Source organism: Biomphalaria glabrata, chromosome 1, assembly GCF_947242115.1.
Source record: "Biomphalaria glabrata chromosome 1, xgBioGlab47.1, whole genome shotgun sequence".
Lineage (NCBI taxonomy): Eukaryota > Metazoa > Mollusca > Gastropoda > Planorbidae > Biomphalaria > Biomphalaria glabrata.
In genome coordinates, this window is record NC_074711.1 from 1057698 (window position 1) to 1084535 (window position 26838).

Sequence of the window (26838 nt, forward strand, 5' to 3'; positions counted from 1 at the left end):
CAGCACTTTAATATGTAACATTCTTTTTTAAAATTATCACCTCCTTCAGTCGTGAAGCAACTATGGATCATCTAATGGTAATGAAATGAATGCCTGGGCATTAGCTATGCTTCAGAACGATGCCGCCCACACAGCAGTTTCCCCCCTCTCTACGTAACTGATGTATCCAAATTAACGGCCAGTGGTGATGCAGTCCTTCTTTTCTTTTTAAAAAAAAAATCAGACCTGAGATTTAAGAGTGACAAGGGAAAAAAATGTGCAATCTCCATCTTGCAGAGTCAAGTTACGTCCTACGCGTAGCCTAGCAATGTGCTAACATTGACGTTCACGTTAATTGTGAGAAATGTCAATCTCCTCTTTAGTTCAAACTCGACCCATTACACAGAAAGTAAATGGCTTTTGAAGCTTAAAACTCAATTATCAATCTATAATATAGATCTGTATAACAGCGCGAGTCCCGAGATAAAGGAGTGCAGGTTTTACGTGACTACCCATAATGCAGTCCTGCCTGTGATCTGCTTAATTTACTTCAATTCAGCTCAGCTATAACACCGTTGACTGCTGTCAACGCCTGCCATCGACAGTGATTTAATTTTTGGTCTAATACTTGGGAGGGGGGGGGGGAGCAATTTTTTCACCAATTGGCAGATAGTCTATTCGTGTGAGGAAAAAAAATCGATCATTATAAAGTGAAAATTAATCTCGGTGTTTCAACGTAGATTTTAAAGATCTATTTTATAGTTAACTATGGTAGAACTTTTTGAAAATAGTCCTAATTATACAAAAGTGTGGGCCTTTAAAAAATATTAGGTTAACCTTTGATGGAACTCTAAATAGGGGCCTAAATAATTAAATAGGGGCCTACTAATAGGCTACATATTGATCTAATCAATATAGCTTTTTAATAAAAAGAATACCACTATCTAGATCAATATTTTTTTAAAAATGTGTTTATACTTTCACTTTCGGTTTCAATTATAAAGCGTTAGGCTAATTTTTGTTGAACGTATCATCAAGCATCATTTTATTTCTTGGTGTCCACTGGTAACGGGCCTAGCTATTTAACGTTATTGCTGTTCGGTATACATCGAAGAAAGGATTGCTAGGTGTAACCGTCGCTTCGTTTGCTTTTTATTTTAACTCGATATGGAGTTCAAAAGTAAACCCAGTATTTTATCTGTTCATTAAAACATAATTCAACAAGTGTCTCATAATTTAAAGACGAAATTTGTTGGGTTTTTTTAATCTTTGTTCGGAGGATAAAATACCTGGGCATTGACCACGTGATCTGAATATGAATGAAATAGGCATAATGGAAGTCCGTCAAATTTATTCTCAATAAGGCATAGATATATATAATATATATCCTCACCCTTTGTAACAACACATTCGCTAAACATAAACTAGGACCTGCTGTACTCAAATTAATGTATTAAATCTTATGTCAAACATAAAACAAAAAAAAAAACATAGGCCAAAAATTAGTTTCGTTTTTTTCGGGATGTAGACTCTAGTACCAAGAATCAGAAAATGTCTTTGAATGTAAACTCCGGGTTTTTAGTGTTAGCATTATCGATAACATTTGTATTTGCGTATGCCAGATACGTGAGTGTTCAGGGCCAAAAATATTGAATTGCCTGTTGTGTTTCTTGCTTTAATTGGGCATTGATTTGATCTGAGAAGAAAGAGGGACTATTAAAAGTGTGAAAATTAAAAGGTAAGTGAAATTGAAAGTAGTTAATATTAGCAGAGTTTTGCAGTGTGGAACTGTATAGGTATAGACAACTATAGGCTTCGGCGCTAAGAATATTTCTTAATTATAATATATAATAATTCTCAAACCTTCTGTACCGAGACAGTTCAACAACAATTTTAAACTTTGTACCGATCTATTTAGGCCTATAGGCAACGTGTATTTTGAAATCTAAATCTTAAAATGCTCAGCCAAAAGATAAACTTCTTTCATTTTTTTTTTAATTTAACATTCTTACATTTCTATAATTATTTATATTAAAAAAATATGAGACAGTTACTATAACTCTTAATTGAAAGAAGATACATTCTTTCTTTTGAAATGAGTTTTTGGATAGACACTATTTGAATGTCATTGGTTAATATGCATGACTAAATGCATGACGCGTAGGACGTAATCATCTTCTTTTTTGAAGTAACGTCTGTATTATATAAGATAAGATAAGATAATGTGAACAAAACTGAAGTTTCAAAAGTTGTTAACCTTGTCAGACAGTAAGTGAAGTTTATGGCGCGGGGCCCTATGACAAGTAGAGGCCCGCGGGGGCCTTTACAAGAAAACGAATATAATCTTTAACTGCTTAGTTGAAATGTATCATATCTACTATCTATATCATCTATTATAATTCTAGTTTAGTACTCAATGCGTTGGTGAGAAGAAAGGTAAAAGTCAATGGTGACCAAGTTTTTTTTCGAATTGGATGCTATTTCATTTTCGGACACACATAATAAATCATAATCTATGTCACGGGAGCAGCAATCCAACCCCACCAAAAAATAAAAAAAAAAAAAATAAAAAAAAAATTTTTAGCGCAACAGAACTAATCCTCTGCACTTTCAATATGTATTGTTGGCAGATTTTTTAGAGTTGCCGGATAGCACGACGCCACGAGCTCGAGGGCAGTATTTGTCTCGAATGTTCCGTTAGATTCTGAATATAATCACACCCTAACACGAACCTCCCGCAGGACGACGGGGGATGGTAGCGGGCAGGGTTTGAACTCGGGTCCTTCGTGACCACCAAAAGTCAGTCCAGATGCATACAACACGACCATCTGAGATTGTCTTGTAGTGTTGTGCGTCACACATGGAACACTAAGGCCAGCAAAAGCGAACAAAAGCTCCCTTTCATCAGCCTGAATTGGACAGCGAGTTCCTCCTTCCTGCTATCCTGTCAGACGGGGGGTGAGATTCTAAGACTAAGACTAAGACTAAGACTGCTTTATTGATCCTTACGGAAATTTGTTGTGATTACAAGGACTCGTTTCTCATATAAAGACAACACAACAGAAACATACACATAAATACAACAGACAACATGAAGAGTTCATTCAGCGACTACACACAGGTATCTTGGTGCATTTCATGTTCCCTGATCAATGAGTGGCGGTGATAGAGTCTGACCGAGTGAGGTACGAACGAGTTTTTGTACCGCTCCGTTCTTGTATTGATTGACAGCAGTCGCCCACTTCGCGACGACCTGGCGTAGTTCTGATGGAGCGCGTGGCCGTTGTCTTCCATGATTTTTTCGATTTTTCTTAGGCACGTTTGTTCAAAAAGTTCCTTTAAATGTGGTAATGTTGTGAGTGTAATTTTTGATGCTTTTTTAATGATGTTTTCTAGACGTTGCAACAGTTTAGATGAGGCGTTGCCTTGCCAACAACTTATTCCGTATGTTAGCAGATTTTGTACAGTCGCGCCGTAAAATGTCTCAAGGATCTTCTTGTTTAATTTAAAACTGTTGAGTTTGTATAGAAAAAAGAGTCGCTGGGCTGTTTTCTTTGTCAGAGTTCCAAGGTGGTCTTCCCATGAAAGCTTGTTGTTGATGATAACGCCTAGATATTTATATGCCTTTACTTGTTCTATAGATGTAGTGTTTATTTGCAGTTCACGTAGAGTTGTTTTTTCTTTCTAAAATCTATTATAAGTTCTTTAGTTTTTGTTACATTCAGTTCTAGAAAGTTGTCGGTGCACCAGTTTGTAAACTCTTCTATCGAGCTTCGATACTGAGTTTCGTCTCCTGAAATAAGACCGACTATGGCAGTATCATCAGCGAATTTAATGAGTTTAACTGAGTCATAGATGCTTCTTATGTCATTAGTGTAAAGAGTGTATAGCACAGGAGAAAGTACACAACCTTGTGGAGCACCCGTACATAGTACTCGAGTTGACGATTTGGTGTTGTTGACTTTAACATACTGGGGCCGTTGGGTTAAAAAGTTTAGAACCCATGCTTGTAAGTAAGGGCTTACATTTAAGTTACTCAGTTTGTTTATCATTAGATGTGGCTGTATGGTATTGAAAGCCGAGGAGAAATCTACGAAGAGGACTCGTGCGTAGGTTTTGGGTATATCGAGATGCTTATAAAGATGGTCCAAAAGCAATAGAATGGCATCCTCAGTTCCTCTAGCTGCTTTGTATGCAAATTGGTGAGGGTCTAGGCTGTTATTGACTTTTGCTACAAGTTGTTTAAGCATATATTTTTCAAAACATTTCATAACAATAGGTGTTAGTGCTACTGGGCGGAAATCATTTAAGCAATCTATTTTTGGTTTCTTAGGCACTGGTATGATTTCTGAAGTTTTCCAGATGTTTGGAATTACGCACGTTTGCAATGACTGGTTAAAGATATGACAGAAGATAGAAGAAATTTGCTCCGCACATAGCTTGATCAGCTTGCCACTAATTTTGTCTGGTCCAGAAGCTTTTGTTACGTCTACTCTTTTAAATAACAAGGTCACTTCATCCTCAGTTACAAAATTGACGTAGGGCTCTTGTTTTCCTTTGGACAGAGTGTTGAAAAGTTCTTTGTGTAGATCAACAAAATCTTCTTTGTCAAAACGAGAATAAAAATAATTTAGTTCGTTGGCGAATTTCTCATCATCAGCCACTAAAATTTGTTCTCGTTTTGAGGCGCAGCCTGTTATTTTCTTTAATCCCTCCCAGCATTGTTTTGAGTTGTTCTTGGCAAAGAAATTCTCAATTTTTTCTTTGTATGTTTTTTTCCCTTCAATTATTGCTTTTCTCAGTTTATTTTTAGCATTTATAAACTCTTCGTTGCTAGCCTTATACTTTGTTTTCTTTTCAGTAATAAGGTGTTTGATTTTTTTGGTCATCCAGGGCTTATTGTTTCCATAGACTTGTATTGTTTTTGTTGGAATCGTTAACTCCTCGCAGAATGATAGATATGAGGTAACAGTTTCTGTTAGTTCGTTTATGTCTGGACAGTTCTCAATAAGGATTTCCCAGTTAGTTTTCTAAATGCATCCTCGTAGTTTTTCTACAGCCTCTTCAGACCACATCTTGACCGTTTTTATAACTCTCTTTGTAGTTTTAAGAGTAGGTTTGTAATTTGGTATAAGATGGAGTAACACGTGGTCAGATTCTCCAAGTGGGAACAAACTTTTACATTTGTAAGTCTGCTTAATGTTTACGTAGCATTTGTCGAGCGTTCTGCCCTGCCTTGTGGGGAGGGAGACATACTGGCAATAGTTTGACAGTGTGTTGTCAATATTTAGGTTGTTGAAATCTCCAGTTACGATACAAACAGAGTCCGGGTGTTTTGATTGTACATTGTGAAGCACATCAAAAATTATTTCCGACGCAGTCGCTGTGTCAGCCGTCGGTGGTATGTACACAACAACAACACACATCTAGGCAAGTAGTAAGACCTAAGTGTGACACACATAAGTTCAATGTTAGGGTCACAAATTTTATTCCTGATGTTCACATTATTGGCGTTGCAGTATTCCTTGTTTATATAGAGTGCGAGTCCTCCTCCTTTTGACTTTACACTATTAATTGTTCTGTCTGCTCTATAAACGTAAAATTTATCGAGATCAACAGAAGAGTCAGGTATCGTATCATTGAGCCAGGTTTCAGTGAAACACATTAAGGAACACTCTCTAAATTGATACAGATGTTCACAGCAACCTGTTAATTCTTCCATCTTATTTTGTAAAGACCTAACATTGCCTGTTACGATGGGTGGAAGGAAGCCTCTTTGTCCTCTTCTTCTACACTTAACTCGTATTCCTCCTCTACGTCCTCTCTTCTTACGTTTTGTGCTAGGGATTTGTTCGGTTAAAGCCTTAGACTTAGGCTCGTTATTAGGTTCCAAGATGGCGGGTGTGTTGTCCATACTGTCAAGCGTCTTACCACAAAACTCCACTGAAATACACGTTTCCACACAAATTAAAATCCATACCAACATTAGAATCCAAAAGACACAGTGCACATCCATTGAAACATTTGAGTAGTAACAAATTACATGAAATATTAACAGAAAAAAAATAGAAAAAAAGAGTCCAGTATAATCAGGTCGCCTGCTGTGCAGCGCCCCGGAAGTTAAAAAGTTTTGCTATTCGGGGTTAAACTTAGAGTTTGATTTTGCGTTCACTTCCAATGGACACGGGCTCTCCGGACTCGCGGACTAGAGACGCGGCCTTCGGCCGCACCACTGGGACCCCATCGTATTCGTATACTATACCAGGCTAACCGTGCGGGACACGCCATTTATGTAGCGGCCCCTTGACGTTGACAGATCGCTGCGGGAGCTTTTTTACATCCCCGCACAGTGCAATATGGAGATACTCTCGCACCCCCCTTAGGCACGCCCGCGGGAACCTTGTTTCGCTACCCTTTGGCCTAGTCGTCCCCTCTCATGACCGTTTCCACCCGGGCGCCACGATGGGGCACCACACGAACAGGCAGTAGTTCGGTACCCCTGTTAAAAGCTATGTCCACAACAACAAGTGATAGAGTGCGTTGAAGTAGGCTACACCCCGTAACCTAAACAGGCAGTAGTTCGGCACCCCTGTTAAAAGCTATGTCCACAACAACAAGTGATAGAGTGCGTTGAAGTAGGCTACACCCCGTAACCTAAACAGGCAGTAGTTCGGCACCCCTGTTAAAAGCTATGTCCACAACAACAAGTGATAGAGTGCGTTGAAGTAGGCCACACCCCGTAACCTAAACAGGCAGTAGTTCGGCACCCCTGTTAAAAGCTATGTCCACAACAACAAGTGATAGAGTGCGTTGAAGTAGGCTACACCCCGTAACCTAAACAGGCAGTAGTTCGGCACCCCTGTTAAAAGCTATGTCCACAACAACAAGTGATAGAGTGCGTTGAAGTAGGCTACACCCCGTAACCTAAACAGGCAGTAGTTCGGCACCCCTGTTAAAAGCTATGTCCACAACAACAAGTGATAGAGTGCGTTGAAGTAGGCTACACCCCGTAACCTAAACAGGCAGTAGTTCGGCACCCCTGTTAAAAGCTATGTCCACAACAACAAGTGATAGAGTGCGTTGAAGTAGGCTACACACCGTAACCTAAACAGACAGTAGTTCGGCATCCCTGTTAAAAGCTATGTCCACAACAACAAGTGATAGAGTGCGTTGAAGTAGGCTACACCCCGTAACCTAAACAGGCAGTAGTTCGGCACCCCTGTGAAAAGCTATGTCCACAACAACAAGTGATAGAGTGCGTTGAAGTAGGCTACACACCGTAACCTAAACAGACAGTAGTTCGGCATCCCTGTTAAAAGCTATGCCCACAAGTGATACAATTTAGCGGTACGTGACGTTTTGGCGCCGCCGTTTTGGCGCCGCCGTTTTGGCCCCGCCGTTTTGGCGACGGGACGTTTTGGCGCGAGCCGTTTTGGCGACGGGACGTTTTGGTGCGAGATATCATTTGACGTTATTTTAATTAGCACGTAGCTTTTTTTTAATGAACCCTTGAATTCCAGCGACTTAGGCAAATAACCATGGTGTCTATGTATACTTAACTTAGTATTTTGAGAAACATGGTACATGTATTATATTTTTACTTATTATTAGCAAGTGTTTGGTATGTATAGCTGGAGATACCATACAGTCATTAAATAAACCAATGTTAATGTAAACAAATAATTGCATCAATTTTTAGTCTATCATCGTTTCATTTTGTTTTTAATTTTAAAGTAGCCTAATATCTTAAAAAACTTTTTTTGAAAATAAAAGTGTGCCTCTTAATAAACACACATACACAAGCCAAAATGTTTATTAAAGAAAATGATGTGAAAAACAAACACACATTTACATTTAGTACGTGAAAAATATGTCTTAACGCAAACACTCATGCAAAACATAGATATGAATAATTCTTTTAAAAGAAATAATACAATAAACGTACATAACGTATTTCGCGCCAAAACGTCCCGTCGCCAAAACGGCTCGCGCCAAAACGACCTTCGCGCCAAAACGGCGGCGCCAAAACGGCGGCGCCAAAACGTCCTGCTTCGACAATTTAGTGCGTTGAAGTACACCCCGTTACCTAAACAGACAGTTACAGAATCTGTTCTTATTTAATGAAGCGGCGAAAGATATTCCATCTAATAGAATACGTAATATGACCCTGTTCTCCTGAGATTTGGTCTTCATTGAAATCGTATATTAGGCCTATAAATAGTTCAATTGAGGAACAAAAAATATATTTTACCAAATGTTTTTTTACTAGAACAAGGAAATGTTTTGTAAGTTTTAAGTTCCAGCATGGGACAAGTGAAGCAACGTCTGTATTATATAAGATAAGATATAAGTTGCCACTGGTTGCTAGAATCGTCCAGGAAAACCTAGTAGGTTACAGTTTCAATTTCTTATTTACTTGAATGACTAAGCCTACACCTTGTTCACATATCTACGCAGACCACTATCTAAACTAATTTTTATTTTAAAATGGTGTCTGTGCATGTACCAGATACGTGAATATTCAGGACCAAAAATGTTGAATTGCCTGTTGCTTTGGGCTTTGACACAAGAGCGACTATTAACAGTATAAAAAGAAAATATAAAAAAATACTTTTGAAAACAACACAAAAAAAAACAAAAAAAAACACAAACCTCATATTCAGTGTAGTTGTACCAATTAGTTTGGATTAATCGTGTAATTAAAAATTTGGAAGAAAAAAGGGGTATATTACGCGATCGCTTTTTAAATGCATTTATAAAAAAAAAGTTGAAAAACCTCAAATTGAGCTCGATGGAAGCAAACACACTAATCACTGTGACAGCGAAGTGCTTGTAAAATTAGAAGATTTTATAGTTGTCTATTGTTAGTTTCAAATTTTAAAGCGGCGACCTATTTCTCTCTATAAAGTACGAATGGGACTAATTCAACTATATCACCACAGTCAAGTACATTTTTTTCCCTTGTTCTATACCAAAAAATAAATAGATAATTTACCAATAGTTAACTACTTGGTTATTTTTTTAAAATTGATTCTTGTTTTGTCCGGTAAAATAAATAATCGTGCCAAATTTCAGCTTGATCCGAGATTGGTTGTGGGAGAAATAACGTGTACAAACATTTTAACAGAGTGAAAGTAGGCAAAAGACAGAGAGGAATGAAGAAAGACGGTCAACATATCTTGCGTAGTGCCCCGACGGTTCCAACAGATCAAGGTGAAGGTGAGGTGCAGGCCTCTGTGTATTTAAATAATAGTTTACATATTTAATTTTGAAAACAAAAGAGTTTGCCTTCAGAGTATCACAGAAGCTGCAAATATTTTAGTTTTTAAGATCTAAATATGAAAGACAGATCAGACGTCTGATAAAATGGGGTAGGCCTACATGTCCTCCTTTTTGGAGTAGTAGGCCTATCCTCCGTCAGGTAGGAACTGGCCTTAAGTCTGACTATGCCCAGCTTTCACGCTGTTGAAAATTATCATTTTATAAAAATTATCATCAATCGAATTCATTCTTTCTTATCTTTTGCTTTCAAAACATGATAATAATAAGGTTTGTCTTCGAGTCCGAAGATTAATGCGGAATGCAGTATTTCCCCTATAAACCCATTCATAACTAGCAGAATTTATTTTTTTTATAACCTCGTTTATGATTAGGCCTACTTGTTACTTGGGATCCATAAGGCACATGATGTAAAGGTCATCTCCTCAATTCATCTGACATGCGGATTCGGAGGTGCCGTTAGTCTATAGACTTAACACTTCTAAGAAACAAATGCCACAGTGTATACATTTTCGAGTTTAATTTCTTTAAACTCACACTTGAAACAATAAATATAAATACATTATGCATGATACTATAATATTAATGACGATTAAATCAATAAAACTAACCAACTTTATAATATTATTACTTTTAAACTAGCGACTTCTGCTCTCACTCTCTGGGTCCTAACTCTAACTGCCCCTGACTGTCTACAACTGACTATAAAAACTATATTCCTTATAATCTCGTCCCCAAAACTTCTATAGTCTTCTTCTCACGTTCACGCTATCTCCAGCCTTCACCTTTAATTTTTTTTTTTTTACTGCCTTTTTGTCGCAAACTAAACCAAACTCATGCATGTGAATCTGCACTCAGGATCAACCAATTATTTGACCTTTTTTTTAATTTTTTACTGCCTTTTTTGTCACAAGCTAAACCAAACTCATGCATATGGATCTTGAAACTGTTAGGTAGAGCTATCGGCTCTTGGAACTCTAGGCCAGCAAAAGTGAACAAGAGCTCCCTCTCACCGGCCTGAATGAGAACAGTGTACACTGTTCTGTCTGGCGGGTGGGTCAGACTCACGGCAAGAGACCGCGTACACTAAGACCCACGCCATTTTCCTTTTCTATACCAGGATAACCGTGCGGGACACGCCATTTATGTAACGGCCCCTTGAGGAACAGCGCCTGGATTGTGACAAGGTTGTGGGAGCTTTTTTACAACTCCGCGCAGTGCAATGAGGATGCTCTCGCATTACCTTAGGCACCCCCACGGGACTCTTGTTTTGCTACCCTTTAGCCTAATCATTTTCTCCTACGATCGTTTCCACCCGGGCGCCACTATGAGGCAGGGTAGCATGCCCAGGTGCATATGGATCTGCACTTAGGATCATCCGATCATTTGACGTCACATTCTCGCGACTAGCCAAAACTCCTGCCTACAAGCTTTAAGCGTGAACAGTAGGCCTATGCTAATAATAATGGCAATCATTTCGATTCTGAAGATTAAGGATGATAATGGCAATGACTTCGATTCTGAAGATTAAGGATGATAATGGCAACGACTTCGATTCTGAAGATTAAGGATGATAATGGCAACGACTTCGATTCTGAAGATTAAGTATGATAATGGCAATGACTTCGATTCTGAAGATTAAGGATGATAATGGCAATGGCTTCGATTCTGAAGATTAAGGATGATAATGGCAATGACTTCGATTCTGAAGATTAAGGATGATAATGGCAATGACTTCGATTCTGAAGATTAAGGATGATAATGGCAATGACTTCGATTCTGAAGATTAAGGATGATAATGGCAATGACTTCGATTCTGAAGATTAAGGATGATAATGGCAACGACTTCGATTCTGAAGATTAAGGATGATAATGGCAATGACTTCGATTCTGAAGATTAAGGATGATAATGGCAATGACTTCGATTCTGAAGATTAAGGATGATAATGGCAATGACTTCGATTCTGAAGATTAAGGATGATAATGGCAATGGCTTCGATTCTGAAGATTAAGGATGATAATGACAATGACTTCGATTCTGAAGATTAAGGATGATAATGGCAACGACTTCGATTCTGAAGATTAAGGATGATAATGGCAATGACTTCGATTCTGAAGATTAAGGATGATAATGGCAATGGCTTCGATTCTGAAGATTAAGGATGATAATGGCAATGACTTCGATTCTGAAGATTAAGGATGATAATGGCAATGACTTCGATTCTGAAGATTAAGGATGATAATGGCAATGACTTCGATTCTGAAGATTAAGGATGATAATGGCAATGACTTCGATTCTGAAGATTAAGGATGATAATGGCAATGACTTCGATTCTGAAGATTAAGGATGATAATGGCAATGACTTCGATTCTGAAGATTAAGGATGATAATGGCAATGACTTCGATTCTGAAGATTAAGGATGAGTGCAGTTGCGATCTGCATATTTTTCCTCACCTCGTGCAGATTAAGCCGTTAATAGTTACTTTGACCTTATTTTAACATGCAATCTTCTTACTACGAGAAAAGAGCAATATAGATGGCAGGAGAAACAATTTTTCAGAAAGTGCCACAATTTGTTCATAATAAATTCTGGTTCAGATTAGGATTCGTAGGCCCTTAGCTCTATATTATATACTCAGCTAACGATAACCTGTCTTTTTTTTTCCTTTAGTAAAACCTTATTTAGTCCTATAATAATAATAATAATCTTTATTATCCGTAAGGAAATTTGTCTTACAATTTGTGCATTACACCAAACAAAAAACATTATAACTATAAGAAACCAAAGTGTACATTCACACCAGACTCACTCATAATTTACATGTGACAAAGTTTATACCAGATTGTTCTTATTTAATGATTTGATTGCCAGGGGAACAAAAGAGTGTTTGTGTCTGTTTGTCTTTGCTATCGGTGTCTTGTATCTCTTTTGTGATGGTAAAATCACAAAATCCTGACACAAAGGGTGATTCTTTATTTCGAGGATCTTGTTAGCTTTTTTATAGATGTTTGTCTCAAACAACTTCCCAAATGGAGTTCGTTTTTTGCCAATGATTTTACCAGCAGCATTTAGGATTCTATAAAGTTTATTTTTATTTTTAGGCCTAATGCTCAGATTGCCATACCAGGCAGTGATATTGAAACTTAAAATATTGCAGATGTGAGCGTGATAAAAAAACATAGGTCAAACCTTAAGTGGTACAATTGACTGCATTCCTGGCACTGCTAATTGAACATGTTCTCTTTGTAAGTCTGCTCTCTGAAGCTAACCACTGGCCTAATTACTGGGGCCAAGCCAATCTTGTTCTTTACGTGACGTCATATCTATAGTATAGGTTTAAGGCGACGAAGCTTCTAATATTCATTCGCTTGTAGACCAATTACTCACAGTTGAAACCTAGTGTAGGTCGAATATATGTCAACATATTATATATAGGCTGATCTTGTAACATTACATGTTTATTGAGAGATTAAAAGTTCGTAAAACTTTATGTTCTGAGATATTTCTGGTTTTGTGAATTTTACGAAAAGGCACAGAGGCATATAGCCATAGATAGATCTACTTGCTAGGTGAGGTCTTTTTCTATTCTTATCTTATGAAATACAGGCGTTACTTCAAAAAAGATCCTACGCGTGTTGCTACGTCAATCTAGTCATGCATGTTAATCAATGACTTAAATTTTGACAAGTCATTGGTTTTCCTGTCTGACTCATGCAACATATTCCATGCTCTAATAGCACTAGGGAAGAAGTTGCATTTGTACAAATTTGTCCTAGCATATGGAATGAGAAAAGTGCCTTTATCTTTGTGTCTTTCTGAGTATTTTATTGTGTTTCGCTTTAAATTGTATTTGAAAATTGTATGGTTCAGTGTTTTATGTATAGCCTACTTGCTACTGTTAATTACTTTACTTTTAAGTCTTCTAAATTTAGTGATTTTACTAAATGTACCCGGTAATTGCCCGTTAGAATCTTTATATGCTATATAAAAGTTTGATACTGAACCACAGCTATCACTTAACTGATAGTGACAATTTTCTTGCTCTGAAAAGATTTAATGACATTGAAATGTCACATTTAAATGACTTGATTGTGACATCCTTGGGATGCTGTTAATGCATCACTTTTGTTGTCTTTTTCACACGTCCAGGCTACTTGTGAAATTATTATTTTTCCACTTCATGATGACATATTTCATTTTAACATGTTTTTTTTTGTTGTTGTCACATGTTGTCTACTAGAAGTCATAGAATGAGTGATCATCACAATGGACAAGTCAGTCAAAGGGAGGCTCTGGAAATCAAACAACTAAGCAGTGTAGATGAGATGGTGACCATTGAGTCTGGTGAGTAAAAGAACAGGTCAATAGAAACTCATTGAAGTTGAAATGAATATTCATATTTGACTAGCGTATCAGTACAAATTATCATAAGAAAAATTACTAAACCAAGAGACTAAATATTAAATAGTGATAATAAATTTAAAAAAATTAACCAAAATACAACTTAGTAAAATACTCAGAAAAAACACAAAGATAAAATACATGTCTTATTCCATATGCCAGAATATATTCATATCAGTGAAAATGTTTGTAAAATGTTTTACTTATTTCGGATGTTCCTTCAGAGTTGAAGATAATTACTTCCTAGTCCAAACCTCCCGCAGGACGGCGGGGGATGGGAGCGGGCAGGGTTTGAACCCGGGACCATCGATAAGTCCGAACGACAGTCCAGCGTGCAAACCGCACGACCAGGCAGCCATCCAGTGCTCCTTTTTCACTAGTGCCATTAGAGCATTTTTCATTATACAAATTCCAAGTAAGGGAAGAGTAGGCCTACATGTAATGAGAAACTTACTCTTTATTAGGGATTGTGTCAAATTCACAGTCTTGTTGCTAACAAATATTTTTTTTTATCATAGATCTAGTTACAGATGTTATGATATGTAATGGTGCTACATCTAATGGGGAGATTAAAACATCCAAGAATATATCAACAGAAGATGTTGCTGGTGATGAAATTGCTGATCACATGACGCCCTTAGATGAGGAAAATGAATCACCACTTTCCTTGGCTGAATTTTTTTTGGAGAGGTTCGGATCAAAGCTGACAAAGGTCAGTTGTCTGAAAGTTTTCCGGCCTAACCATTACTTATTATTTATGACCATATTTGCTTTGGTATGGCCCTTGTAAATGTTAGCAAATATATTTGCAAGTGATTTGGAAGTCATTGGGTTATTTTGGACCTTCAACAGAAGTAGTGGCTACTACCACTAATCTATTGCCCAATTTAATCTTATCTTAAATATCAAGTTAATTGCTAAGTGGCTGTTTATAGAAATTATCTTTATGTTTAAAGTTTGCTCTTTATAGAAATCCATGCCACTTGATCAACTTTGTATACTTTGAAATGTTGAGACTATGTTAGAGCACTCTGCCACTACCTGGGAAGCTCTAAAATAATTAAAAAAAACGTTTTCATTTGAGTTATATTGCCTTTATTTGAGCTTTGAAAATGATCATGGGAAATGTTGTATATTTGTGCTAATATTTCATTAAGCATCGATCATCTATATTACAAGTTTTCAAACTGATCTAACTTCTATTCCAGGCTTTTACTGTTGCTTTACTGATCCTGTATTTCACCTACTTTATTGGTGCCATCTTGTTTAGCACTCTGGGATCATGCTATCAGGAACAGGATATAATGGACTTGGTGCAACTAACTGTAGTGGTCAGTGTCCTTGTGGTCAGTTTTTACTCAAAGGAGAAGCTCATTGGTTGGATACAAAAAGTCCTCATTCCTGTTCAAAATTTTGTTGAAAAAAATTCAACTATTTTCAAAAGGTTTAATTTTTTAAATAGATATTTAAATTAGTGCTAAACAAGAGTTTAAACTACCAGTATTTTACAAAATTATAAAAGGTTTATACTTTAATCCTTTAAACTTGTTTATTTAGTTTATAATTATTAGTTTATAAATAGGGTTTGTCAATTTAGACTGAATTCTGCTTAACAAAATGAAGTAAATTACAAATTTTGTATTAAACTCAGACAGAAAACCATTTTGTCCCCATGTGTATGGTTCTTTCATACTGGATCCTGTAATCATCTTCTTTTTTGAAGTAAAGTCTGTTTTATATAAGAAGATAAGATAGAAAGTTACCTTAAACTGTCTTAAATGTGTACACTAACTCCCTTATCTTATATAATACAGACGTTACTTCAAAAAAGAAGATGATTACGTCCTACGCATCATGCATTTAGTCATGCATATTAACCAATGACTTAAATTCTGCCAAGTCACTGGTTTTCCTGGCTAGCTCAGGCAACCCATTCCATGCTCTAATAGTACTAGGAAAGAAGGAGTATTTGTACAAATTTGTCCTAGCATTCCAGATAATTCTATATCCTTGGAAGTATTTCATGTAACAGTTGTTAGATTGTTGCTTTTTTAAAGATTGTTTTATTATTCACTAGCCTACCCTCATTAAATGTTGTTCTTCTATTAACAGGTTAATTGTTTTTGGTTTAGTCGGTACAACAGTGGTCATAATAATAATTTCAGCAGTGAATAGACCAAGCAATCTCATCTCTATAATTGGATGGGGTATTCTTCTCACCACCTTAATCATTTGTTCACGGGCTCCAAGAAAGGTAACAATTATAAACAGGATCTAAGTTCAAAACATCTTTATATCATTAGTCTTCTCCCCTGTGGGACATTATCATTTTCTTTTTAAAGTAACATCTGTATTTTAAAAGATAAGAAGATAAGATTGTTTCAACTACCTATAAAAATAGTTTGATTTCATCTACTTATATATATATATATGTATATATAGGCCTATTCCAGTTATATATATATATATATATATATATATATATATCTCCAGTTATATATATAGCTTAATAATGAAATTATTTCTTTTTAATCAACAGATTAAATGGAGACCTGTTGTTGGTGGATTTTTTCTTCAATTTTTTATGGCTACACTTGTGTTGAAGTGGGAGCTGGGTTTTAAATTTCTTGAAATGTTAGGATCTCTCTTTACCAAGTTCATGAATTATAGTTTGCATGGTGCAGTATTTGTATTTGGCTCAACCACACAGCATTTCTTTGCTTTCCAAGTGAGTATGTAGTCATAAATTGTTTTGAAAATAGTGTTGCTCACACTATCAACTCTCTTTTTTGTCCCTTAAAGTATTGTAACACTTACAGGTTCAGAGCTGAAAATATAGAAACAGAAAGAAGAAACACAGTGCAGGATATAATATTTCTTGAGTTTAAAACTCAATTTAATAAAACAATTATTCCATCAATCACATAAATCACTTGTATCAATGAGTAGTGGAATAGGTTGACTAACACAAAATATTAATGTTAAAATGAAGCCCAATAAATAATTGCTGAATAAGATACCATTGACTAATAACTAATGATCAGTAAACCTCATAGCTAGCTTTGCTTTCCTTTTACGGTCTTCTAAAGAGACTTTTCTGGATTGTCACATAATTCTTGACTTTTTTTGAAGCTTCTCTCTTTCTGTCTTCACTTGCTTGTTTACCAAAACATTCCTTGAAGGATTTCAGAAAAAAAAATGGTAATCTACACATATTTGTAAAATGTTTTGTTTTACATGTTCCTTCAGAGTTGAAGATCTACTTTCTAGCCCAAACCTCCCTGAGAATGATAGGAAATGGCAACGGGCAGAGAATAAACTCGGGACAATTGATACAACGGATAACTGTCCAGCATGTATACTGGACAACCTGGCAGCCATGAAACTTGACCCACATTTCAGATCAGGTGACCTTTTAACCTGACCAGGTCCCATATATATAGCCAGAAGTGCAGTCCAGTGTGACATTATACATTCTAATTTTTATTTCTGTAATTTGATAGCATACTCACTGTGTTGTCTGTTGCAATGTTTGGACTTTCACACTTATGTGGTAGCTGGGGAAGCTTCCTTGGTGAAGTTTTGTGTCTAAGAAATATAACTTGGTTTAATTTTAAATTAAAATTAGACTCCTTCAGAAATTGAATTAAAAACTATCAGTTTGGCAGTCCATGGAATTATATCACTAAGCCTATGGCAACATTTAATATAAATCTTGAATCAAACTTATATTTTTCATAAATGGAGCTCAAAACTTGAAGTTTAATTGGCATTCTTTAGGTTTATACCTCTAAGACTCTGGCAAAACAGAATAATAGACTTAGCTGCCTGGTCAAGCGGTTTGTACCTTGGACAGTCATTTTGATGGTCCAAGGTTCATACCCTGCCTGTGTGAAGTTGGGACTAGGAAGTAGAGATAATCTTCAACCCTGAGGAACATCCAAAACATGTAAAACATTTGACAAACAGACATGGAAAAATAAAGCCAGTTCTTATTCACACTGCAATGTTCAATTATAAATCAAAGGACTTACAATTTGCATGACACTATTGCATACAATTCTTATTCACTTCTATTTAAACAAAAAATAGAAGCATGGGAAGCATGGTCGAGAGGCCAAGTGCACTTGAACTTGGCTTGGCTTGGCTATCTAGAATGGGGCTCGAGGTTGGACACTCGACTTGGGCAGAGTTGTGTTTACTGAGTGCCTAAAGACAGCACGGAAAACCAACTCCTAGATACCCCCTCCTCCCCCCCCCCCCCCCCCCCCACTGGTCCACAAATGAGATTGGACCAAAAGCGCCCTGAGCATGCTATAAGCATGAAAGTAGCGCTATATAAAAAGCTATAATAAAAAAAATGAGGATCAATGTCTTTCCATTGTACGTTTAGGTTCTTCCAGTCATTGTCTTCTTCAGTACTATCATCACTCTCTTGTATTATTTGGGCATTATGCAAGTTATCATCGAGAAGATTGCTTGGTTCATGAAGTTTACTGTGGGGACCACTGGGGCTGAATCTTTGTGTGCTGCTGGGAATATTTTTGTTGGTGCTGTAAGTAAATGTAATGTTTATTTTTAGTTAGTCAAAAAAAGTATTGTTTTTTTTTTTCATTGATTTTAAAGTCATTGACTTCAAATTTCTTACAAAACGCACTTTTTGATCTTATATACATTACAGTTGCTCCACTAAAAAAGGACTAGAGCATCTGAAACATTATACAAGTAATAGTCTAGTATCATCTTTGGTTAGATATTGTCTTACATAAGGATTAGAGAAATCTCCAGTTTATTTGTTAGCACATATTTGAAAAATGCCAATCTAATGCTATTGGTGGTTCTGTAATAATAATAATAATAAGGCTTGTCTTCAAGTACTAAGATTAAGAAGGAGTGCAGTCCTATAGATCAATGCAAAAAAAATACTTTTAAAATTAAACAAATTAAAGTCATTCTTGATAGTCACTCTAATACTATTTTCTTTTTAACTTTTACTTTACATCAAATAAAGACTGAAGCTCCCATTATGATTCGACCATTCCTGGCAGACATGACCAATTCAGAACTTCATGCTGTTATGGTGGGTGGTTTTGCCACTATTGCTGGTGGAGTTATGGCTGCTTACATAATGAATGGGGTAAGTCAACCAATTTTGCAATTATTTTTTTTTACACAGTTTTGTCATTATCCACCCCTTTTTCATTGCCTTTTGAAAAAAGAATATAAACATGTGAAATGGCAAAGATTTTACCAATTATGTTCATTAAAAAGATGCCTCTATCTTTTATTCTTAAATATATTGACTATTTTTATTTCCCATGTTTTACACCTAACCTTTATCCCAACAAATATCATGGTTAATTGACATTAAACAAGAGGTTTGGCTGATGGACAGTAGGCTATGTCTGCATGCTAGTAGACCATACTTGCCTAACATCTTATGACGAACCTCCTTTGAGATTCTTGCTCTTTAGACAAGGAGCCCTAACCCTTCTATTATCATAAGGAGGCATTGTAGGCTACTTAATTGTAAAAATGTTATGTATGAACAAGAGAGACTTCTGTTCAAAGTATATGCTAACCAGCACTTAATGCAGTGGTTCTCAACCTCTCTAGCTCCTCAACCCCCTAATACAATTTTCCACTAGGCGGCGACCCCCAACTATATTTTTCTTTCTTTCATTGGCTTAGGTTAAATGTGATTAACCACATGATTAGATCTCTATCAAAATGTTTATCACGCAATGACGTTACGACACATTTGATTGACAGTAATTTCAGTTGTTGAAAATGCATCGAAGATGTGGTCCGCAAAAATATTTTCGAATAACAATTATATTAAAAAAGAAAGAAGTAAATACCAATAAAAATCACGAATACGGTCAATGATGATACATTCACTTAAAGTGTCATTCGTGTTCCATGGCTATATGTCAGTGTTCTTAGATCTATCTTGTTATCCCCACTTTTTATTTTATTGATACTTGACGATCGTTTCATTATTTGTTTAACAATAAAATAATCTGAATAATTTTCCGATCCTACGCATTTAAGATACAAATGTATATCGACTATAGTACAAATATGCTTGTTACAATGCGTTAGAGACACACACAAATACATTTTTTTTAAAATTTCAAATGAAAAATAGCAAAAAAAAAAAAAAAAAAATTCCGATGGTCTTAGGCGACCCCTCGCAAATAGTCATTCGACCCCCAAAGGGGTCATGACCCACAGGTTGAGAACCCCTGACTTAATGCAGCATGCAGTCATTGAAAGATTAGAGATTTTTATCAGCTGAACAGCTAAATAAGCTTTATACTAGAATATTAATTGACAGCATCAAGAATGAAAAGATCTGGGTAGTAAGGAGACATGTTTTCTACAAAAGTAAGTCATTTAACATTTCTATGATGCCATTATCACCTAAAGAGTAGCACACAGCTATACTCTCTGAGAAAATAATAAATCTGAGGGGGAAACAAAGTATGACAAGAATTACACTAAAGAAACAGATTGAAGTAGATTGTCATTAAGGCCATTAAGTAAGTTAAGAGAAAATAATATACTCTCTGAGAAAATAATAAATCTGAGGGGAAAAAAAAGTATGGCAAAAAATTACACTACAGAAACAGGTAGGAGTAGATTATCATTAAGGCCATTATGTAAGTTAAGAGAAAATAATTCTGTCAGAAATAGACAACAAAAGGAAGGGGAAAAAATTAAGTGGAGTGGGATTAGGGTAAATAATAATAATATCTCTAGTGGAATATGGTATGCAAGTTTAAAAGATTATATAGTGACAACCCCATACTGAATGAGAAATGTGAACAGAAAAATCTAGAAGTTTATACCTTGAAAAGATAGGAGAGATTAGTATCCCCAGCCTTTAGGAGAGAGGCCATCATAGCTTAATATATATGTCTACTTTATAAAAGTGTACTGAAAGAAAAGGAAAGAGCTGAGAAGAATTTAATAATCTGGTTTGAGGGACACAAGAGACAAATAGTGAATGTCTATGTTTGATAGTGTAGTAATGGTCACTATACTTGATGTGTATTGAAAGTTCTACCATTGTTTGTTAAATTACATAACTTTTAAATAACTTGGTTTTATGAATGCAATCATTCAGTGGAAATACTTTCATGATTTTCTGGCTGCTTGGTCATAATGTATGCACTCTGGACTGTCGTCTCCATGTTTCAAACCTGCCCACTGCCATTTCCTGCCTTTCTGCAAGACATTTGGGTTAAGATGTAATAAACTTCAATTCTGAAGGAACATCTAGAACATGCAAAACAAACAATTTATTTTTGCAACTTCACATAATCTAGTGTTGCTTTGAGATTGTATTAAGTTTTTGATTGATATGATTTTCTCTGTGTAGGTCCCAGCAGCATATTTAATTACAGCTTCAGTTATGAATGCTCCTGCATCATTAGCAGTTTCCAAAGTTATTCACCCTGAACTAAGCAAAAGCAAAATAGCCAGTATTACATCAATCATGCAGGAAAAGCAGTAAGTTGAACCAGTAAGTCTCTTAACTATGGCTCTGACAGTGTATCACTCAATCTACAATAGTTTTTTTTTTCCACTTTAAGAAGTAGCTTTCAACTTAAGCTGTTAACATTTCATTGAATAGTTAACTTGAACTAGAGTGAATATCCTCTATTTGGCTATATCAACATTTCTAGTTAAAACATCATGAATGATTTATTTACTTATGTATGCTATGAAAAAAATTATTGGTCAAAATCTAGATCTAATATTGATAGAAAGCAGAACTCTAAAGATTTTGGCATTTATGTTGTAGATTTGATTAGTATAGCCATTGTCTTCATATCTTGAGATCTAGGCTGACTGCAGTATTTCATGTAATTATGCAGACCCATTCATGATCTGCATATTTTGCCATATCTAATGCAGACAAATCTATTGTCCACCAGGGGTCTATTAGTTCTCTTTTTGTTGTCTGCACCTGTCTTTGGTAAGAACTTATTTGTGTCTCAAATGTGATCATTGTAGGATTTCTCTTGCTGTTTCTTTCAGAAGTTATTTGTTGCTAGCTAGCTGTTTTCATCTATGCTATTGAGTGCAAGCTGATGTGTGAGTTGGTTTTATCTTATGAAATACAGATGTTACATCAAATAAGAAGATGATTACGTCCTAAGCATCTTATGGGGGGCATCTCTGTTAAAACAAATTAATTCCACTTATCTTATTCATGGTAAACCAGTAACACAGACTAAAAACACAAAATACCTAGGTGTTATAATAAATTAAAAAAAACTGTCATGGAATCCCCATATTGATGAAACTATCAAAAAATCAAACAAAGCATTTGGGTTTATTAAAAGAAATTTCTATAAATCAAATAAGAACATAAAACTAAAATGTTATTTAACCTTGGTTAGGCCAATAATAGAATATGCATCCTCTGTTTGGGACCCCTCAACTCAAGAAAACATTAAGAAACTGGAACAGACACAAAATAGAGTAGTGAGATTCATAACAAACGAATATTCACATTTGACTAGAGTAACACCTTTAGTGAAATCACTAAAGCCTTCAGGACAGAAGACTCAAAAGTAAAGTAGCAATTATACATAAAACATTGAACCATAATCTTCAAATGCAAAAACAAAATTTAATAAAATACTCAGAAAGACACAAAGATAAAGGCACATTCCTCATCCCATATGCTAGGACAAATTTGTACAAATGCTCCTTCTTCCCTAGCGCTATTAAAGCATGGAATGGGTTGCCTGAGCTAGCCAGGAAAACTAGTGACTTGGCAGAATTTAAGTCATTGGTTAATATGCATGACTGAATGTATGACGCGTAGGACGTAATCATCTTCTTTATTGAACTAAGCGAACTTAACATTTTTTTTTTGACATTCTGATGGTCTAGGGGTTAAGTTCGCTTAGTGCATTATCACTAGGCTGTGTTGTCGTTAACAGGGTCACTGGTTCGAGCCTTGGTCAGCGCAATCCCTTTTTTTTTTGTCGCATTTAATTCACTACTTTCTCTCATTTAAAAACTTGGTCCCTGGTGCTGCTGTTCATTTATGTTTAATATATGTATGTGTCATCATTTAGACTAAACAAACATGATACTGTAAGCAAATTTGTTGACAGTGAGTGGAAGTTTATTTTCAGTGTAAGCAAGTAGGGTGCAATCATCTGCCTTGAGAAGCTCTTGGATGATATCTGTTAGTGTTAGTATAAGACAATATGCACCATAGGTTGCTGTCTTCATGGAACCTGACATAGATGCCTTTATGTAATTGCCACGTCATTTTACACAGCATTATTCAAGGTGATAGTGAGTGGGAGCAAGTATACATCCTTCTTTATGCTATTCTCTAAGGGGATGTCAGCAGGTTACCATTGTGCCTCATTAACTTGGACTAAAACCTCCACAAACCTTGGTGACTCATTTTATCAAGATAGAAAAATTCAGCATATAGGTTCAAGTCTGTTCTCTGATAATTTGGTTCAAACTATATATATCTTTTACTTTATCAAAAATCAGTTTTTTTTTAAATTTATTTTCAGGCCCTAGAACAATCTTCTTCATACATGTCTGTTCCCTCATAATATGGTTGTATATATAGCTTTTACTTTATATCAAAAACTAGTTATTGTTTTTTTTCTTTTCAGGCCCTACAACAATCTTCTACATGCAGCTGCTTCTGGAGCATCTGCTGCTATCTCATTGGTAGCTAACATTGCTGCCAACCTTATTGCTTTTGTCTCTCTTCTTTATATAGCCAATGCAGTGGTGTCTTGGTTTGGGAGCTTTGTTTGTCTTCCTGAGCTGAACTTTGAGGTAATAGAATCATTTGTCCTTGATCATGTTATTGATTTCCAATACAATATTGCCTAAGTTTTCTATCACTAAGTTATGTTATATTGATATAAGATGCAAAATGGAAGCCTGAGGCTTTTTCTATTTGTGCCTTCAGCGTTAGACCCCCTCAATTTATGATTCTCTGCACTATGCTGTTATTAAGGGAATCTTTCTAACCATTCAGCATAGTTAATGGGAAAGAATTATTCTAATTTTATGAAAATTGTCATTTTTACACACAGCAAATGAAATAATAAAAAGAAAAACTATACTAAAAGTATCAGTAAATTTATTGAATTTCATGTTTTTTGAAAAGTTATTAATTGTCTAATTTCTTTATATCTAGATGATCTGTGGTTATGTCCTTCGTCCACTAGTATTTACTATGGGTGTTGAATGGCAGGATACTGGTCACGTAGCTGAGCTGATTGGGATCAAAACATTTATTAATGAATTTGTAGCTTACAGCAAATTGGCTGACATGATCAAATCAAGACAACAATGCCTACAAGGAGAAGTTTTATCTGTAAGTCTTGTTTCAGCATTATGTTGTTTAATAAAGCAAATAAACATTCAACATAAAGGCTAATAGTCAGACTTCCTCTGGCAAATGACATGATTGAATAAAGAAAAACATTGCTCAATTTATTCCGGTATTATCATCAGAGCAGTAAGATGATCGTTAGCTTTTTAAATTAACTTTTATTTTAATGTTTTTTTTAGGTGAGATCTGAAATAATTGCCACGTTTGCACTCTGTGGATTTGCAAACTTTGGGTGTATCGGTGTTCAGTTGGGAGGCCTGGGGCCTATGGCACCCTCCAGATTGGTGGACATGACGAAATTGGCTATATCAGCCATGTTTGGTGGCCTAGTTACAAACCTGATGTCTGCATGTCTTGCAGGTAAATTAAAATTACTCAGAGAGTGCACATCAGTGTGTGAAGAAGCAATACATGAAGAAAACTCTAAAGACTTTAGATTCTCTTTCATCAAATAGTTTCATTTAGTTTTATTAAACTCTGATAACACTTACAATTCAAAATCATATTTGGTAGCTAAATTTCAGATACTATACTATGCAAAAAGCTGAATGTCTTCCACCTCTGATGCCTAAGGCGGATCTTTAAAATAAGGTGGCAAGATAAGATAACCAATGAGGAAGTGCTACATAGAGCAGGATGCCAGGACATCCGCTCTGTTATCAGCAGCAGACGCCTTGGCTGGCTTGGCCACGCTCGTAGAATGCCAGTAGGTCGACTTCCACAGGACATCCTGTATGGCGATCTAATAGAAGGCAGGAGAGCCGCTGGTCGCCCACTTTTACGTTATACGGATGTATGCAAACGCGACATGAAGCTCTTCGAAATCGACACTGGCAACTGGGAAGAGGTGGCACTGGACAGATCCACATGGAGAGAGAGCATAAAGGAAGGGTCACAGATTGCAGATGTCATACACAACAGAAGCAGAAAGAAGGGTGAAAATGCAACGGCGCCTGGTGATTATATATGCCCAACCTGCGATCGCAGCTGTGTATCAAGGATTGGCCTCTTTAGTCACACAAGAAGTTGCAAAGGGAAAAGATTGTCTCTCGAGACGTAAAATGCCACAGACTATGCATAATTAGCAATAAAATTTTATAACATCAACATGTTCATATGTTAATCACCAATACTTAAAAACTAATGGGAATAAAGACATTAGGTTTATGTGACCAAAATGTACATGTACATTTGCCTAAGAACCAGATACAACAGTATGAGACAGTACTTGTTCCCAAAGCAAAAAATTAGGACTTTTAAAATTTGCCATTGTGGAGCATCACCAGAGAATGCTATGCCCTTCAAGAGGCCTGAACAAGACACTGGTCCCAAAATTTCCCATATAGAAGAAAAACTATATAAAGGGATGCCTTATCTGGAAACCACTGCACTAGTTAACTGAACCCTCCAACATAAAAATGAGAACAAAAAAAAAGAAGTACTCGATATATTGAAACATAACCAACATGGTCTGATGTCTTGATTGTATAGTAAAGAAAAAAATAAGTAAAGTTCCTTTTTCAGACCTTGCAATCTATCGATCTGTCTCATATCTTATTTTATCTTGTCTTAGCTTTTGTCTTATCTCTTGTTAGCTCATCTTGTTTTTTTTTATTTCTTGTCTTATCTCATTATCTTTTGTCTTTGCTCTTGTATTTAATCTTGTAATGTTTTCTCCTCCAGGTCTTCTCATTGATGACATGTTCAGTAACACCACATCTTGTAATCTGACCACGACATTGACCAACACCACATTTTGAGATGGACATTCTTCTAACATAAATATCAAATGAAACTATATTAGTGATCACTACATTATTATTATAATTGCTTTGTTCATCTGCCACATACTAAAAGACTATTAGTATGAAGTATTGCAGAGAATGTAAACTTTACTGATTATTATTATTTCTATTATCATTAGGATTTGTTGGCTGGCAGCAATGTATTTCTAAGATAGATTTTTGTGGCATTATTTTAAACAATATGCTAGATACAAATACTGGATTTGGAGATCTGATCATCACTACATGTATTGCGAGTGGAGGTTGTCTTCTAAATATACTCATTGGGTAACTTCTTTAAGTGTTAAGTAGAAAATCGGTTTAACAAAAGTTGTCGTCATTGGATAGCAAACATTGTCAACTAAAAGCTAATGTTTCTTTTAAGCCCGGAAAGTCTTCAACAATTAATACTTAAAAATCTCATTCGCTTTTCGACTCATTTGTTTTATCTTTGCATTCCTATTTTTGTATAATGGTAAAGTGTTGTCAAAGCTTCTATGAAGCTTGAAAGGCTAGTGAATCTTTCATGGACAGAACCAAAAGTCATGAAGAGGGGAAAAAATTTAATAAGAGGTGGATTTTATTTTGTATTTATTCAACTATGTTGTATTGAAATGTCAAAGTCTAATAAGAATCAAAACTCTTAAGCTTCCTTTACAAAGTGTTAACTTATTATTATTCATTATGATATGCTGATAGCACGTAAATATGGAATTATTTTGTTAAAGGTCAAATACACTTTCATGTTTTTAATACCTAATGTTATGTGGAGTTGAATGCTTTGATTCTTTTGCTGTTGTTAGGCCTATGTAGTCAACAAATCTTATTGTAAGAAAATATAGCAACAGAGTTTTCATACAGAATTCCAAAATTTCACATGAAATAGGCACCAAAACATGAATTGGGACACACCTATATTTGTCAAACTGAAATTGTAATCCTACAATAATGTGGCATATGCTAGCTACATGCAGTGAATAGTCCAACACTTGC

At 35.8% G+C, this 26838-nt stretch overlaps 1 protein-coding gene across 4 annotated transcripts; it reads left to right on the forward strand.

Moving 5' to 3' along the window:
• The first annotated feature begins 1040 nt into the window (after nt 1–1040).
• Nucleotides 1041–26610, forward strand: LOC106050738 (sodium/nucleoside cotransporter 2-like). Of its 4 annotated transcripts, none has more exons than XM_056041111.1 (13): nt 1041–1717; nt 13505–13605; nt 14181–14374; nt 14871–15106; nt 15775–15916; nt 16202–16390; nt 18056–18217; nt 18674–18799; nt 21050–21180; nt 23328–23496; nt 23864–24043; nt 24241–24421; nt 25745–26610. In XM_056041111.1, exons 2-13 carry the CDS (start codon nt 13512–13514, stop codon nt 25819–25821), a joined length of 1881 nt encoding a protein of 626 aa, XP_055897086.1. In that variant the 5' UTR covers nt 1041–1717; nt 13505–13511; the 3' UTR covers nt 25822–26610. The 4 variants fall into 4 exon arrangements, with proteins under 4 accessions (XP_055897086.1, XP_013061224.2, XP_013061233.2 ...); XM_013205770.2 differs by having other exon boundaries at nt 1042–1717; nt 13502–13605; XM_013205779.2 differs by lacking the exon at nt 1041–1717 and adding an exon at nt 12536–12830 and having other exon boundaries at nt 13502–13605.
• The last annotated feature ends 228 nt before the right edge of the window (nt 26611–26838 follow it).

Coding starts and splice junctions, on each gene's coding strand:
- LOC106050738 (XM_056041111.1), top strand. CDS start 13,512: ATGAGTGATCATCACAATGGACAAGTCAGTCAAAGGGAGGCTCTGGAA. Junction 14,375..14,870: donor TCGGATCAAAGCTGACAAAG/GTCAGTTGTCTG, acceptor CTTCTATTCCAG/GCTTTTACTGTTGCTTTACT. Junction 15,917..16,201: donor GTTCACGGGCTCCAAGAAAG/GTAACAATTATA, acceptor TTTAATCAACAG/ATTAAATGGAGACCTGTTGT.